This window comes from Camelus ferus, chromosome 26, assembly GCF_009834535.1.
Source record: "Camelus ferus isolate YT-003-E chromosome 26, BCGSAC_Cfer_1.0, whole genome shotgun sequence".
Lineage (NCBI taxonomy): Eukaryota > Metazoa > Chordata > Mammalia > Artiodactyla > Camelidae > Camelus > Camelus ferus.
In genome coordinates, this window is record NC_045721.1 from 17,463,634 (window position 1) to 17,478,148 (window position 14,515).

Sequence of the window (14,515 nt, forward strand, 5' to 3'; positions counted from 1 at the left end):
TCTGCTCCTTTGAGACTTGATTACACATATGCTAGACCATTTGATATTGTCCTAGAGCTCACTGGTGTTATTTTCATTTTCTTTTCAGTCTTTTCTCTTTCACTTTGGATACATTCTATTACTGTATCTTCAAGTTCACTAGTTTTTTCTTCTGCAATATCTAATTTGCTATTATTTCCAATTACTGAAGTTTTTCATTCCAAGTATTTTATTTTTCATCTCTAGATTGATTTTTCATTGGGTTCTTGTTTATAACTTTCATTCTTCTCCTCATTGTGCTCATATTTTCCTTTAAATACATTAACTTTTCTAGGTGCTAATAACCATAAACAAAAATAGACATGGTCTTATGGTACTTATAAACTCACAGAGGATAAAAGGCTAAATGTGAACTAAGAAGGTGCTATTTGAATACATAACAGGGGCACCTAACTTATTCTCAAAGATCAGGAAGGCCTTACTTAAGGAAGAATGTTTTAGAAGAGATCTGAAAGTCTACAAGTTGGAGTTAGGAAGGTAAGAAGATGATGGATGGTAGGAAAGGTTCCAAGCTATAGAAAATGGATAAATCCCTTCCAGGCAAGGGACAGCATGTCTGTCATTATAAGAAGTGAAATAAATCCACCACAGATAGACTGAAAAGAGCAAGGGAGAGTAATAAGAAATGAAGGAAGAGCAATGAGCCAAGTCTCAAAGAGCTTTTTAACCCTGATATAGATTTTACCTTTATCTTAAGGACAATGGGAATCCATGTATTTAAATAATATCTTTTAAGAATACTTTTAAGCAGTAGGGTGACTGAGGAAGAGATAACCTGGTAAGGAAAGGGTAAGTCTTAGGATGCTGCAGGTCAGGCAGCTCTGGACAGCTACAGAAGAGCATGAGAGGACACCAAAGATCAACTTCACCTTGCAACTGTGCCATTTTTTATAAAATACTGAACTAAAAATGCATTCCCCACTCTCCCTTTCCCCTGCTCATCCTGAAGCTGCCATTGGCTGATCTGATGCTTTACATAGGCCATAAATAGAAGGCATGATACCACATAAGCTGAGATACTTGCCTCACATATAATGTGTGTATATATGAATCAATGAAATATGACTGTATCAATATTTCTCTTTGATGTTAAGAATGATTTAATGGGCTATGACACCTGGATAGCTATCAACTCAACTTGCAAATATCTGGAGGAACAGCGAATTAAGAATTCGCTCTGCACTTTTAAGCCTCCAGCCCCAACTTCCACCCCTACCCCCTAGCCCTACAACTTTTTAACAGTAGGAGAGGAATAGAATCTTTCAAATGATAAGACTACACTTCAAGATTTTATAACATTCCTAAACATCTCCTCAGAAACACAGACCTAAACACAGATCAGCAAGCATATGTTAAATTATCAACAAACATTATTTATTACATAATAGTACTAAAAGCAGGAAGAGTAGTAGAGTTGCAGGCTTAAATGTTTTTTAAATGCTTAAGCTATCTCTTCCACAAAATCTTATATTTTTCAAATAATTAGTACTTGATAATAAATTTTTGGTAGTCAGGACCTATAAGGCTATTTGTCTTCCAGATGCTAATAGGACTGTATTGAAGCAGTCTTGTAGTTCTTCGTATTTAGTGCCCTAAAATTGGAAAATAAATGCACATTTAATTTTGTAGGTGCTGGCAATATATCTGTATATTTCAAAATGTTTTTGTAATAAAAAAAAATCAACAATCCCAAACCAAATTTTCTCACCAAATAAAAGCTTCACTTTATCTGTCAGATATACTTTCAAAATGTAATTTAAGAAGGAAAAGCTGGTTTATGAGACCAATTTTAAATACTACTGCCAAGAGGTTTATTATTTTAAAATTAGGATAAAAAAGCTAAAACTTGACCTAGGATAATATTTGTGATAATGTAAAAAAAAAAAAAAGAGATTTCAATAAATTCAAATAAAAGATAAACTTCTGATTTTCCAAAAGAACAATCTGTTACTTTTTTCTTTTCTCTGCTCTAAACATATATGCTAAGGCGTCACAGAACTTTCCCAGATCTGTTCTCTGGATAGAAAATAACACACAGAAAACCTGAAGCCACCCTCTCCCCACCCCTCCAAAAATTCTATTTGAGGGTGAATGTGGTGAGGAAAATTCTTATTCTACTCTCAGTTCTATTGTATAGAAAAAGTTGGGCAGAGTACTGATACGTGACTTGCCGAAGGATAAAGTTCAAAGGACACGGAAAAAAGCTCCACATCCCAGTCCAATCCTCTACCAACTAGCCCACAAAGAATATTATTCCTGTAGACAACAGTTAATTTACATAAATAATGAAGAGCAATCTTACTTTTGTGATGTAATAATAATGTTGATATTATAATCACTGTCCACAAGTGATAAGGATGTACTACCGTTTTTATAAAAGGGAAGAATGTGAATTTGATGTCCTTTACCTAATCTATTGTATGATTACACTTAAGTTAAAAATACGGAAAGTAAGTTTACTTAGCATTAAAACATTTTCACTGAATAGGTGTAAAGGTAGACAAATAAATTTCTCGTTATTTATGATCTTGCAAACACACACCAAAAGAATGATGGATTGTCCTTTTCTACTTCATATTCTGAACTTCTAAGAACTTCTTTTCAGTTTTGAGAGTATTCAAAATTAAGTAAAATTAAACTTGTATGATACACTAATAACATATGTATACTTTTCCTCGAAGTATTATAAAGTGATGACAACAGCATTTTTAATTAATCAGAGTATCTCCTGTTCTTACAGGTCATTTCAAAGTTAAGAACAAAATGAGTGTCATTAGGACTCCTCACAATTACTGAGAGCCTGAAGCCCACATAGAAATAATAATTAAACAAGGGTCAAAAGATTCTTTTGAGAAACAATGTTAACATGGACTGCAAACTGAACTATATATATCTAAATAGTCTCAACTCAAAATGAGGTTCTATAGGTTTGCTTTAAAAATTATGGACAGAGTTGCTTGGTATGGATAAAATAAACTTTTCCAATTGGGAATTTCAGAAGATGAGAAAGAACTTCTACAATGGAGGGCGGGTATGAGGAAGAAGCTGAGATTTCTAAAGTCACCCAAATTTGTCATTTTTTAAAAGTATGTATAAATAGAAGATATTATTTTGAAAAAGTCTAAAAGTTGAAAATAATTTGTCTTGGTTTATGGGCTAAATGTAACATATTACTACCTTTTGACATTCAAAGTCATTATGCTTTCAACTGGTCTGCTTTTTGGTCCACCTGGTGGATGAAAAATCTTAGGACCTTTGCTGGAAATCTGGCTTGTCAATTTAACCTCGTAAGGGTCAGCAGAATGTGAAGGGTAAGGATCAAATGTTCCTGCCTTCATTCCACCAGCCTACAAATAAAAATGAGACAGTTTAATGTGGTTTTGTAAAAATCCTTCTAAAAAAATTAGATTTGGAAGAAGTTCCTACATATCTGTGTATTGTCCACGGAGTTGGCTTTACATTTAAAGAAAATTGTCGCTACCGTTTAATTCAAATACCATCAAATACTACCTTCCTATCACAAATTTTATGAGGTTAAGACACTGTAATTCCTAAAGTTCTCTATTAAAATGTAAATGTTTATAAGAAGGTAATATTCTAAACCATCACCAAGGGTTACTATTTTAGTGAGACTTTATCAGATCAAACTATCATCTACTTGGGACATGAGCCCATTACCGAGGTCACATGTATTTTGACAGAGAAAGGAGTTAGGGCTCAGAACCAGAGGATGAGAGAAGAGGCCAAGGGTAGAGTTTGTCCAGCAGGGAGCCTGGCACAGCATGAGTTCACCAAATGTCAGTAAATTATGGGGAAGATACGAAAAAACTTTTTTTTAATTAAAATAAAGGAATAGCACATAGAAATAGAAAGTGAGAGGAAAATGTGATCCACAGTCAACTCTCTGCACCCACAAGTTCTGCATCCTCAGATTCAACCAACCTCAAATTGAAAATACTTGAAAAAACAGAATTCCAGAAAGTTCTAAAAAGCAAAAGTTGAACTTGCCATGCACAGGAAACTATTTACATAACATTTACATTGTATTAGATATTATAAGTAATCTAGAGATGATTTAAAGTATATGGGAGGACTGCATAGGTTACATGCAAATACTATGCCATTTTATATACAGGACTTCAGCATCCTAGAATTTTGGTATCCTAAGGATAGCGGGGAAGGGGCGGTCCTGCCACCAATTCCCCATGGATACTGAGGGACAACTGCATTGTACCTTATGCTTTTCTTGCAATCTATTAGAGAGTTCAATCAAAATATTTTTCACCTATACACAAAACAAACATATGCTTTAACTTTTTAAACTGATTTACCAACATTATTTTACTATATTAACAATATTTTACTAACATATTTACTATCATTATATTATATATGATCTCCAAGAAAACTATATACAATCACAATAACCTGTTTAATTAGAAATCTTTTCTCTTACAATGTCTAAGCCAGATATACATGAAAATTTCATTTGAAAGACATGCTTGTAGTTTTTCAAATTTTCCAGATTGAGACACATGGATTATTAAGAACAACAAATAATAAGAAAACTTAAGAAAATAAAGTAAATTAATTAAACAATGTAAAAGCAAAATGGATGAATTGAAAATAGAAAAATATATATGGCAAATAAACCAATTCACCAGATGATGCGATAAAAATAAATAGACAAATCTATAATTATAATTATAAATAGATAAATCTATATTATAATTAAGATAAATCTACATTATAATTAAATCCATATCATAATTAAGATTGAAAAATAAGTGGTAGAAACCCATATATATGGAATATCAAAAACTACAAAATAATATTTTTTAAACTTCTGTTAATTTGAAAATCTGAATGAAATGGTTTTCAAAGAAAATATAATCAAAGTTGACTCAAAAAGAGATAGAACGCTTATAGAAAACAGATGAGCACCATATAAGAAATTAAGCCCAGAACACTTCCTATGAGAATTCTTTCAAGCTTTCAAGAACAAATATTTCTGATGCTATTCAACTCTTACAGAACATAAAAAAAGAAGGCGATCTCCATGATTATTTCAAGATGCTAGCATCTATTTACATCAAAACAGAACAAGGCATATAAAAAGTACAGACCAGTTACACTTAACATTATTGCTGCAAAAATACATAATAAAGTATTAACAAATAAAATACAAACAAATCTCTTAAAGATTAATACAACACAGCCAAGTGGGAGTCAGTCCAAGAAATCTATTAAGTCACTTATCTTATAGCAAGTCAATGGAGAAAAAACTGGTGGTCTAAGGAGATTACACCAAAATATCCAATATAATTCTACATACATTCCTGATTTATTCTTACTTTTGGCATCTATAATAATGAACACTAGAGGTAGTCCCATGATCCCTATATCATGTCCAAGTACTGCACATGAGCGTGACATAGAGATAAAAATACTGGAAAGGAGGGAGCAAAATTATTTGCAGATAATATAACCTTTAACCTTACATCTAAAAATCCAAAGAGAATCAACACAATAAATAGAATACCCATTAGAACATAAGAAACTTTAATGAAGTGGCCAGTTATTTTAAAAAATCAAATGTTTTTATAAGGACAAATAATGTAAGGGGAAAGATGATGGGGGAAAAAATCATTGACCAGAACCTTAAAATAAGTAGGAATAAATATGATATATAAACCTACATAAAGTAAAAATATTAAAATCTACAAGGGAAATAAAGGTTTTTTATAAGTAGTTTATTTCTAGATCAGAAGATTCAAAATATAAACATGCTAATATGAGCAAAATTCTAAAGATTTAATTTTAGAGTAAAATACCAAAGGTCTCTTTTTTTCCCAGAACTTTACAAAATAATTCCAATTCTAAAGAGCATTATTGGAGAACAGCCATATAAAACTTTTTTAAAGAGCAAGAAAAGACGAGACCACCCAATATTAACATGCGATAATAACGCAAAGTAGTTTGGTACTGGTAGAAATAGATCAAATAGAATGAAAACTCAGGAAAAAAACAAAAAATGATAATTTTGATTTGATAAGGACGGCATTTCAAAGCAGAGAGTATAGTTCAGTGGTAGAGCATGTCCTTAGCATACATGAGGTCCTGGGTTCAATCCCCAGTATCTCCATTAAAAAAATAAATAAGTAAACCTAATTACCTCCCCCACCCCTAAGAAAACAAACCAGTCAAAACAGTGGTGTTCAGAATTGCTCTATCAGTGAGATCAGGAACAACTGGCTTTTTAAAAAATCAGTTTTATTTGCATCTATTTTAAGTATAATAAACTGCACCCATTTAAAGTTGTACAATTCTGAGTTTTGACAGATGTGTAACACTCTAGAAACCACAACCACAACCTAAATACTGAACATGACCTCCCTGCAAAGCTTCCTTCTGCTTTTAAAACTGAATTTTGAAAAAGATAAAAGCTGTATCCTTACCTTGCTCCTTACATCAAAATATATTTCAGATGAAACTTTAAATGCAAAAGGTTAGGACTATTAAAAAAAAAGTCAGGAATGTGTACCTTTCTAACACTGCCAGTAAGGAAAGTCATTCTGAGAATGACAAACTCAGCACAAAAGACTGATAAATTTGACCATATCAAATTATTAAATTTCTGAATAGCACAAAATACTATAGCCAAAATCAAAGATTCAACAGACTGGAAGAAATATTTTCGACACAAAGGACAAAACAATATCCTTAAAATATGAAAAGATCTTACAAACCAATATGAAAAAGACAAATATCCTAATAGAGCATCTGCAAGGAAAATGAACAGGCAGCTCACAGAAGACAAACCAAAGTATAAACTACAGTTTAAACTGTAAGAAGCATTTTCATTTTTATTCACACTTGTAAACCTCAGCAGAAGGGAGACAGCTCATTTTAATCACCATTTCAAAACCTAAAGATGGTCTGGCTTTTTAATGGTTTTGAAAAAAACTATGCCAAAGATCTAGAAAGGCACGCAGAAAATTCATTATCAATTAAAACACTTTTGAAATGATTAATAATTATTTCATTATAAGAGATTCATTATTCCTTACGCCACCCATGCTTTGTGACTTTTCATAATTTCATAAAAACAAGTTTCAAAATTTGGGGCAAGAACATAAACAAAAGTTCATCATTTACATAAGTAATAATATGACAGTAAGAGGCAACATATCTTCAAAATACTTAATACATTTTCATTCTAAAATTTTTAACTTACCTTTTTACCAGGAGAAGAGGGCTTGAAAGGGTTTGTAGGTAATTCTTTCTTCTCTGCTTTTTTAATTGGTGGTAAAGGGTTCTCAAAAGAGTAAGGATTGGTATCAAAATATTCCCTTGGGTAAAGATTTAATTTGAAAGCTGTCCCTTTAAGTAAACCATGGTGTTCTTCATTCTCTTTCTGTCAATTAAAGAGTTTAAAATTATATAGCAAAAATTACTCAAATTGGAAGTAAGGTAGAGCTGAATATACTTTTAAATTTTAATATAAGCATGTAGATTTTTAATATATACTACTGGTTCACTTTTTTTATATATTCCTTTGTTAGGTTCTATTTTTATGATACAAAAAATATGCTTACTTATGAACAAGCACAACTATGACTGTCCATTTTGGATACACGTTGATTTGAAGTATAGAAATCTATCACTTAAACAAATCTGTATTCACTATCTGGGTGACATAATGCAGTAAAAACAAACTGGTCTCTAGTTCAAATCCTAACGCCTTCCTGCTTTTTCTTAGTGACTCTGGGAAAGTTACTTACACTTTCAGTGTCACATTTTCTTCAAATGTAAATGATGATGATAATATCCACCCCCCCCTCCACCCTTAATGCTGTTATAAAGATTAAATGAGTATTATAAAATACCTGGCATATGGTAGGCCTTAAAAAAAAGTCAGCTTTTACTTCTAAGAATAAGGAATACTGAACTTTTTATAACGTTTTTATATTATAATATTATTTTAGGAAAGCCAGGGACATAAAATTTCTGACTTACGAATAATAAGTTCTAAAAGTAAGAATGAAGGAGCTTTACTATAAAGAGAGAAAAGTATCTTATACCCATAAACTTTGGATGAAAGACTAATTATTGAGCCATTGATAAAACTGCCTTGTGTGTATTTACATATTATGTATTATTATTCCTACAGATGAAAAGTAATTTACATAGAATTTTATATAAAGTGAATAAATCCATACATAGAAATAAGAGATGCTTATTTTCAAATGACCAAGGTTTCTGCCCAGTTTAATAGAAACCTTTTCCTGGATTTGGACACTCTCATATGCAAAAATGGCTACTATCCATCTCACAGCCCCACTGCCACTTAAAATCATCACAGACAAAATTATTGAAGACTGAATGCCTAAACAAACAAAAATTTAAAAACTAACATAGTTGCTGTTCAATTTCTATTTCTTAACATCCAGATGCACTTGACTTTTCATTACTACCAGCTTTCTTTAAAGTTATATTGATTTTGTTAAATTATGTTGATATTCCAAAATTTCTACAGGTTCCTCTGCTCATTCACATGTAGGCATTCTTCACATGGGTGAATATGCTTTATTTTAAGTCAAATAGTGTAGAAAGTGAGTGTAAGAGGCATAGACCAGTACGTCTAAGGTTTTATTTCTGCCATTTCATAAAGTGAATCATTTTCTCCCATCCTTTGGCTCTCTCTCCTGTAGGTACTCATTTTCTCCTCTCCACTTCCTCCCTTCTCCCAAGTCCACTCACTCACCATAACGGCTCAATCGGCCCAAAAGTACCACCACTACTCCTTTTTGGGCACAAAATAGTAGGCAAAGACTAGGATATGACTCTTCTCCAAATAGAACACAGCTGATCAGGCCGAGTTAACAGAAGCTTCACAGCTAGTCTACAGACATGTAGGACAGACGTGGGAAACCACAGCAGCGATTAAAGCTCATCCTGGGAAGAACTGAAAGGAGCTATAGCAAGATGTGGAAATCTAATATCAAGAAGGTAAAATTATCGTAATTCATAAACATCAACCTGCCACTACCCAAGTAATACAAAGAGGACAAAACAAACCCTCATTAGATCACAAGTGAATTCTCTAAGTCAACTAAATAAGAGAAATGTTAAAAAAATTAAAATAGAGTCTTTTACCTTGTAATTTAGTTTTGGTGCATCATAGAAATCAGCAGAGTGTGAAAACTGCTTACCTATGGTAACATTTGCATAGCTAAGGAAAAGAAATAACAATGACTTCAGGGTTCAGAAATTCATTTTTTTAATCAAAACAAATGACATGAAAGTGTTAAAAAATATCTTACCCATATCCGGTTCCTTTCTTTCCTGGGTTTGTGTATAAATTCTTCCCAGGTGGCTTATATTTTTCTTTGGGTTTTGACTGTGCACTGAAAAATGGGACTGGTCCGCCAATTGTTCCATAGTAACTTCCTAAACCACATCTAAATACAGTTTAATAACAAAAAAAGGGCAAGTTAAAATAGCAAATTTTATGTTACCAATGAAGAGAAGGGGGAGAGGCAAGATAGTGGGAGGGTCTATGAGACAACCGAAACCTTTGTTACTGTCAAAGTTTGACATTGCTTATAAATTTGAATTAAAAATTTCAAGAACTAGACAGACATCAACATTGGTTACTTATTATCTCTGGCCTACAAATAAAGGTTCTGTTAGGAAAAGATATTCATTCTCATTCATTGCTCTTTACGCATACATTATAAAATTCTCTTAAAAATTAGTAAATAAAGCAATGACATCACAGAGAAAAGGAAATTATGCACAGGCATGATCTAACTAGAATTTGATTTAATGCAAGCATTACATATTAGTACATTTACAACGTATTAAATGCCCATGGTTCTATAATCTATTTTGAGTAAGGACCAGTATGAGGACTTCTTATTTATTCCACCAACCTCTCTTTTTGGAGACACTGTATCCCACTATATCACAGATGTTTTTCACGTATCTGTGATCTTTAAAAAGAAAGAAAAACTAGCCTAATTGTATAACTGTTCTTATTTCTTGGCTGACAAATGAATATAAGCACATTATAAATACTATATCAAGCCAGCAATTCCCAATTATTGCAAGAGGTCAAAACTCATCAATTGGGGTAAAGGAGGCTGAAAATTAGGAAAAAGTTATTTGAAGGATAAAATACATATATTACATGAAAAAGAAATGAAGTAGTGACCCAAAAAATGCATGTGTGAATTTATATCTAAGAAGGAAATAAAGGAGCCCAAATAAAAGTAACAATAATAAAAATTAACAATTCAAACCTATCTAAAATGTGAAAACGTGGAAAAAGATAAACTACCGTAACAGAAAAGAAGACATTCTCCACACTTAATAAAAACTACATAATTTGACTTTGAAGACTGCAGCTTTACTAATCTCATCAGTATGACAAACACAAAATTCACCTTCACCAATCCTCATCTGTCATAAACTCTAAATTCAGAGTCAACATTACTGAGTGTGAACTAACATGATATTTTGAAGCCCTGCTGTATGATATCACAGACTATATGATTTTGTTTAAGAATTTAAAGGTAAGGGAAAAAAAGAACCTCACATTGACAATTTTCACAACTAAAATGTTGTTAAACCCCGTACATGTATCTTCGCACATGATTTTTAATAATGTATCTTTGATAAATTATCTTCCTTATTCGAAAAAGGTTTCTTCTAATTTCACACTTTTTATTTATACTTTTTTAAAGTTTGAAAAAGCAGAAAAAACAGTCAAGGGCACAGATATGATGACCCAAGACAAATTTTTCCCTTGGGTTAGGGAAAACTAACCCAAAGTTGAAACCTTGAAAACCTGTTGCAAGGTTTTCAAACAAACTTATTTTCATTATTTAGTTGGCTTTTTTAATGAACTGAAATAAACAGTGACATAAATAACCAAAAATTTAACGTGATAATGGAATCTACTTAATCAAAATTACCTGTCAACCTAAATCATCCAATATAACAGTCTTTAAGGCAAACTTAACGTAAGAATCATACTTTACAAAAAATGAGTCATACATATGTAAGTCCTACAGAAAAACAACACTGAATTTAACCTAGAGGACAGAGAGATGCAGGAGATATATGTAAGACTTTTCACCAAATACTTACGGCTTTTTCTCTCCGTTAGTAGGGAGAAAGGCTTTGCCTAGATTTTTTTTGGCTTCTTCCATCATATGCCGTCTCCGCACTTGATTCAGGTTTACGTAGCCTTCACCTTCAAAAACCCTTACAAAATGGGGATCAAAATAACCTGCCTGGAGACTTGACATTTCTTTGGATCCCCCAGGTAGTAGCTGTCTATTTTTGCTTGCAGCCTCATTAAAGGGTCCTTTAAAAATAAATTAGGAGTATCATAATTTTGAGTTCACTACTAATTAAAGGACAAGAAAAAATAATTTAGAAAAAGTTTTAAAATGTGATTTGGGCAGTGAGTTTTGAGCTCTTGAACACAGCTTCAAAATGTTTGTTGAAAGGTCTGTGTCAGGGGCAACGCTGACAGTAAGAACTAAGAGGTTTCCATTATAACATTTTAACAATTAGACTAAACTCCTGTTTTACTAGTCATCTAATCCAGTCCTTTCCCATCTATATACCAGAAAACACTGTGTGAGAATATAGTAGGAAACACTATTCGTGTCAGTACGTAAGTGAGAGAGAGAGAGAGAGAGAGGGAGGGAGGGAGAGTGTATGTGTGTATGTGTGTGTGTGTGTGTGCGTGTGTGTGCGTGTCTGTGTAGGTTGAAGGAAAAAGGAATTTGACACAAACTGAAGCAATTCCCCTCCTGGGTATATACTCATCACACGAGCGCCTACGTCCACTAAAAAGCAGAAACAAGGAAAAAAAAAGACAAATAAGAATGTTCATATCAGCTTCACTCATAACAATTAAAAACAAAAAACAACTCAAATGTCCACTGCTAACTAAAATTGGCACTTGCCATCTGCCTCTACAAGGACTGGATCACGCTGGCACTTGCCATCTAACTCTGTTCGGATTAAATCACGAGCCACTGCAGCTGCTGACCTCCAACACACCCTGAAAGGAGTTCAGGACGGAGGTCAGGAATGAGGTGCTCTGTGCTCTGGGAAAACTGGATGAACAGGCCTTCAGATAGTCAGATACTTTCAGAAAATTTTATGGCCCCAATTCTTGCATCTCCTCATATCTAGAAAAGTACCAAAATCACAAACAGTGACATCTGCTCCTCGTGACTAGCAGCAAGCCTCTGCCTAAGTGTGTGCTTGACTACACGTGCCCCCCTCACTGAAATCATGTGTAATATTGAGCTTTCCCCCTGCCTCTTGGGAATAGTTTCTCAGAGCTTTCTAGGATGCTGTCTCCTGAGCTATAGTCCTCATTTTGCCCCAAATAAAACCTAACCCACAATGCTCAGTAGACACCATCAACAGGAAAATAGATAAATAAATTGTGGTATATTTACACAATGAAATACTAGTAGCCCAATAATTTTTAAAAGGCTAGTTTTATGAATATTTAGAACTTCTTTTGTAATTTGCTTCTAGGAGAGCTCAATTTGTAAAGTCCTTCTACAACATGAAAGAATTTTTTGAAGTGCAAAGAATCCTGAATTCAACTGGCTCTTAAACTGTACATTTGTACCATTGATTTTTTTTTATCTTAAGGTTTTGGAATGGTAATATATTCACACAGTTCCAAATTTAGTAGTGTGAATATTTCCATGATAAATCCTCCTTCTACACTTGGCCACTCAGTTCCTCTCCCACAGGTGACCATGATAATAATTTTGTTTTCCAGACAATGTTCAGGCACGTTCCAGTGAATATTTTCATATATACCCTTTTCCAATTTCAATGTTTAGCATACTACATACAACATTCTGTACCTTGATTTTTTATTTACTAATGTATCTTGGAGATGTTTCATATCAGTGTATTCTTTCTCATTGTTTTGTTTATTACCCTAAAAATCCCTCAGCTATTCATTTAGCATTTCATTTTTCAAGAAAGTGATCATGGATGGCCTTTTCAGATGCAAATGTAAATGCTGTTTGCATAGTATAGTTTCCCATCTAAGGAGGAAAAAAAAAACAGCTAAAAAATAATATTCCAGGAGAAAATTGCCATGCACCTTGGAAAGAAATAAAATTACCTACAAGGAGAATATACAAAGGTAGGGTAGCCCAATAAAATTAGCTTCTTGCTATTATGAAATTAAGTTCTCTCTTAATTCTATTGAAATTTCACAAGTTTACTCAACTTTAAACCTAAGGCTTTAAAATGCAGGCCATTAAAAATATCATTTAGCTGAAATACGAAATCTAAAATTTCACATAGGAAATATCCACTCTTGGGCTACAAAGAAAACCAAATATACTTACGATTAAACTGTGATACATATCTGTCACCCACAGTAATATATTCCATCTCACTGAAGAGGCCAATTCTCTCCATGTCAGTTTTCCCTCCTTCCGCAGGCATGGCTGCTGCTTGGGGTGGTGTTCTCTGTATTGGAAACTTCAGTGGCTTCCTTACAGCTACTTCTTGTATAGCAAAATCCTGCTCTACACTGAAAAATACGGGAGGAAAATTTAGGAAACAGGTAATTACTAAATTCCAGTCCAAGTTACTTTCAGTCTGAAAGTTAACATGCAGAGTTACATCCTAAAACAACAGTCCCAAAATATGTGGGGAAAGAATCTACTTTGTGGGGCTGAGGGGGAATAATGAGGATTCAAAATTCCCACCATGAACCTTCCCCTTGACTCTCCAGGGGAAGTAACCATAAATTACAAAGAAATGTGTATCTGTTGCATTGCCAAACAACTGTCAAAATAATAAAATGATTACTGCACAGTATGGAATAAATACTGTATAAACAATATCCTTCTTTTGAGAAGTTCAAGGTTGACTGACATTTTCAGTTTAGATAAAACAGTTCAGACATACTGCACTGACCCTCCTATTGAAAATGACTTACTTTTTCAGAATGTGCAACACACGCAGGTATTATCCTATAGTTCTTGAGTTTTTGCACGTTTAAATGTATATAAGAAATGTGCCACCTGGTGAAATTAGTTCATAAAGGGGATGAGAGGAGAGACAACGAATCAGAGTATTGGTTAAAAGGGTTAAAGGGTAGACTGCAACTATGAGTTTTCTTTTGAAATATTACACTAAATATGCATCTGTTTATTTGGATATTGCTTATTTTAATTACACATGTTCTAAAAGAACACTTGCTTTCATTTCATTGTAATATTTTTTAAGCACCAACTAGATCCAGGCACTGGAGGTACATGAGTGAATAAAACAAACACTGGCTTATGCTTCCCAGCTTATAATTGAAGGTAAGAAACTTTTGCCTGAATTTAGGGCAAACTGTTTCAATGACACTAAACAGGTCTAAATTTACTACTTGAAACTGTGGCTCATCTTTCCCCCACCC

At 33.2% G+C, this 14,515-nt stretch overlaps 1 protein-coding gene across 4 annotated transcripts in view; it reads right to left on the reverse strand.

Moving 5' to 3' along the window:
* The window catches only part of C26H4orf47 (chromosome 26 C4orf47 homolog), a 137,803-nt gene that overhangs the window by 122,122 nt on the left and 1,166 nt on the right, over positions 1–14,515 (reverse strand). For 2 of the 4 annotated variants that reach the window (XM_032468745.1, XM_032468746.1), the window contains exons 2-8: positions 13,449–13,636; positions 11,197–11,416; positions 9,366–9,503; positions 9,199–9,274; positions 7,277–7,456; positions 3,217–3,386; positions 1,392–1,631 (exon numbers count right to left, since the gene is read on the reverse strand). In XM_032468745.1, coding sequence (XP_032324636.1) covers positions 1,583–1,631; positions 3,217–3,386; positions 7,277–7,456; positions 9,199–9,274; positions 9,366–9,503; positions 11,197–11,416; positions 13,449–13,548 — 933 coding nt within the window. In that variant the 5' untranslated portion in view covers positions 13,549–13,636 and the 3' untranslated portion in view covers positions 1,392–1,582. Of the gene's footprint in view, positions 1–1,391; positions 1,632–3,216; positions 3,387–7,276; positions 7,457–9,198; positions 9,275–9,365; positions 9,504–11,196; positions 11,417–13,448; positions 13,637–14,515 lie in introns of those variants that run through there. The other 2 variants (XM_014553895.2, XM_032468747.1) reach the window with 2 other exon arrangements.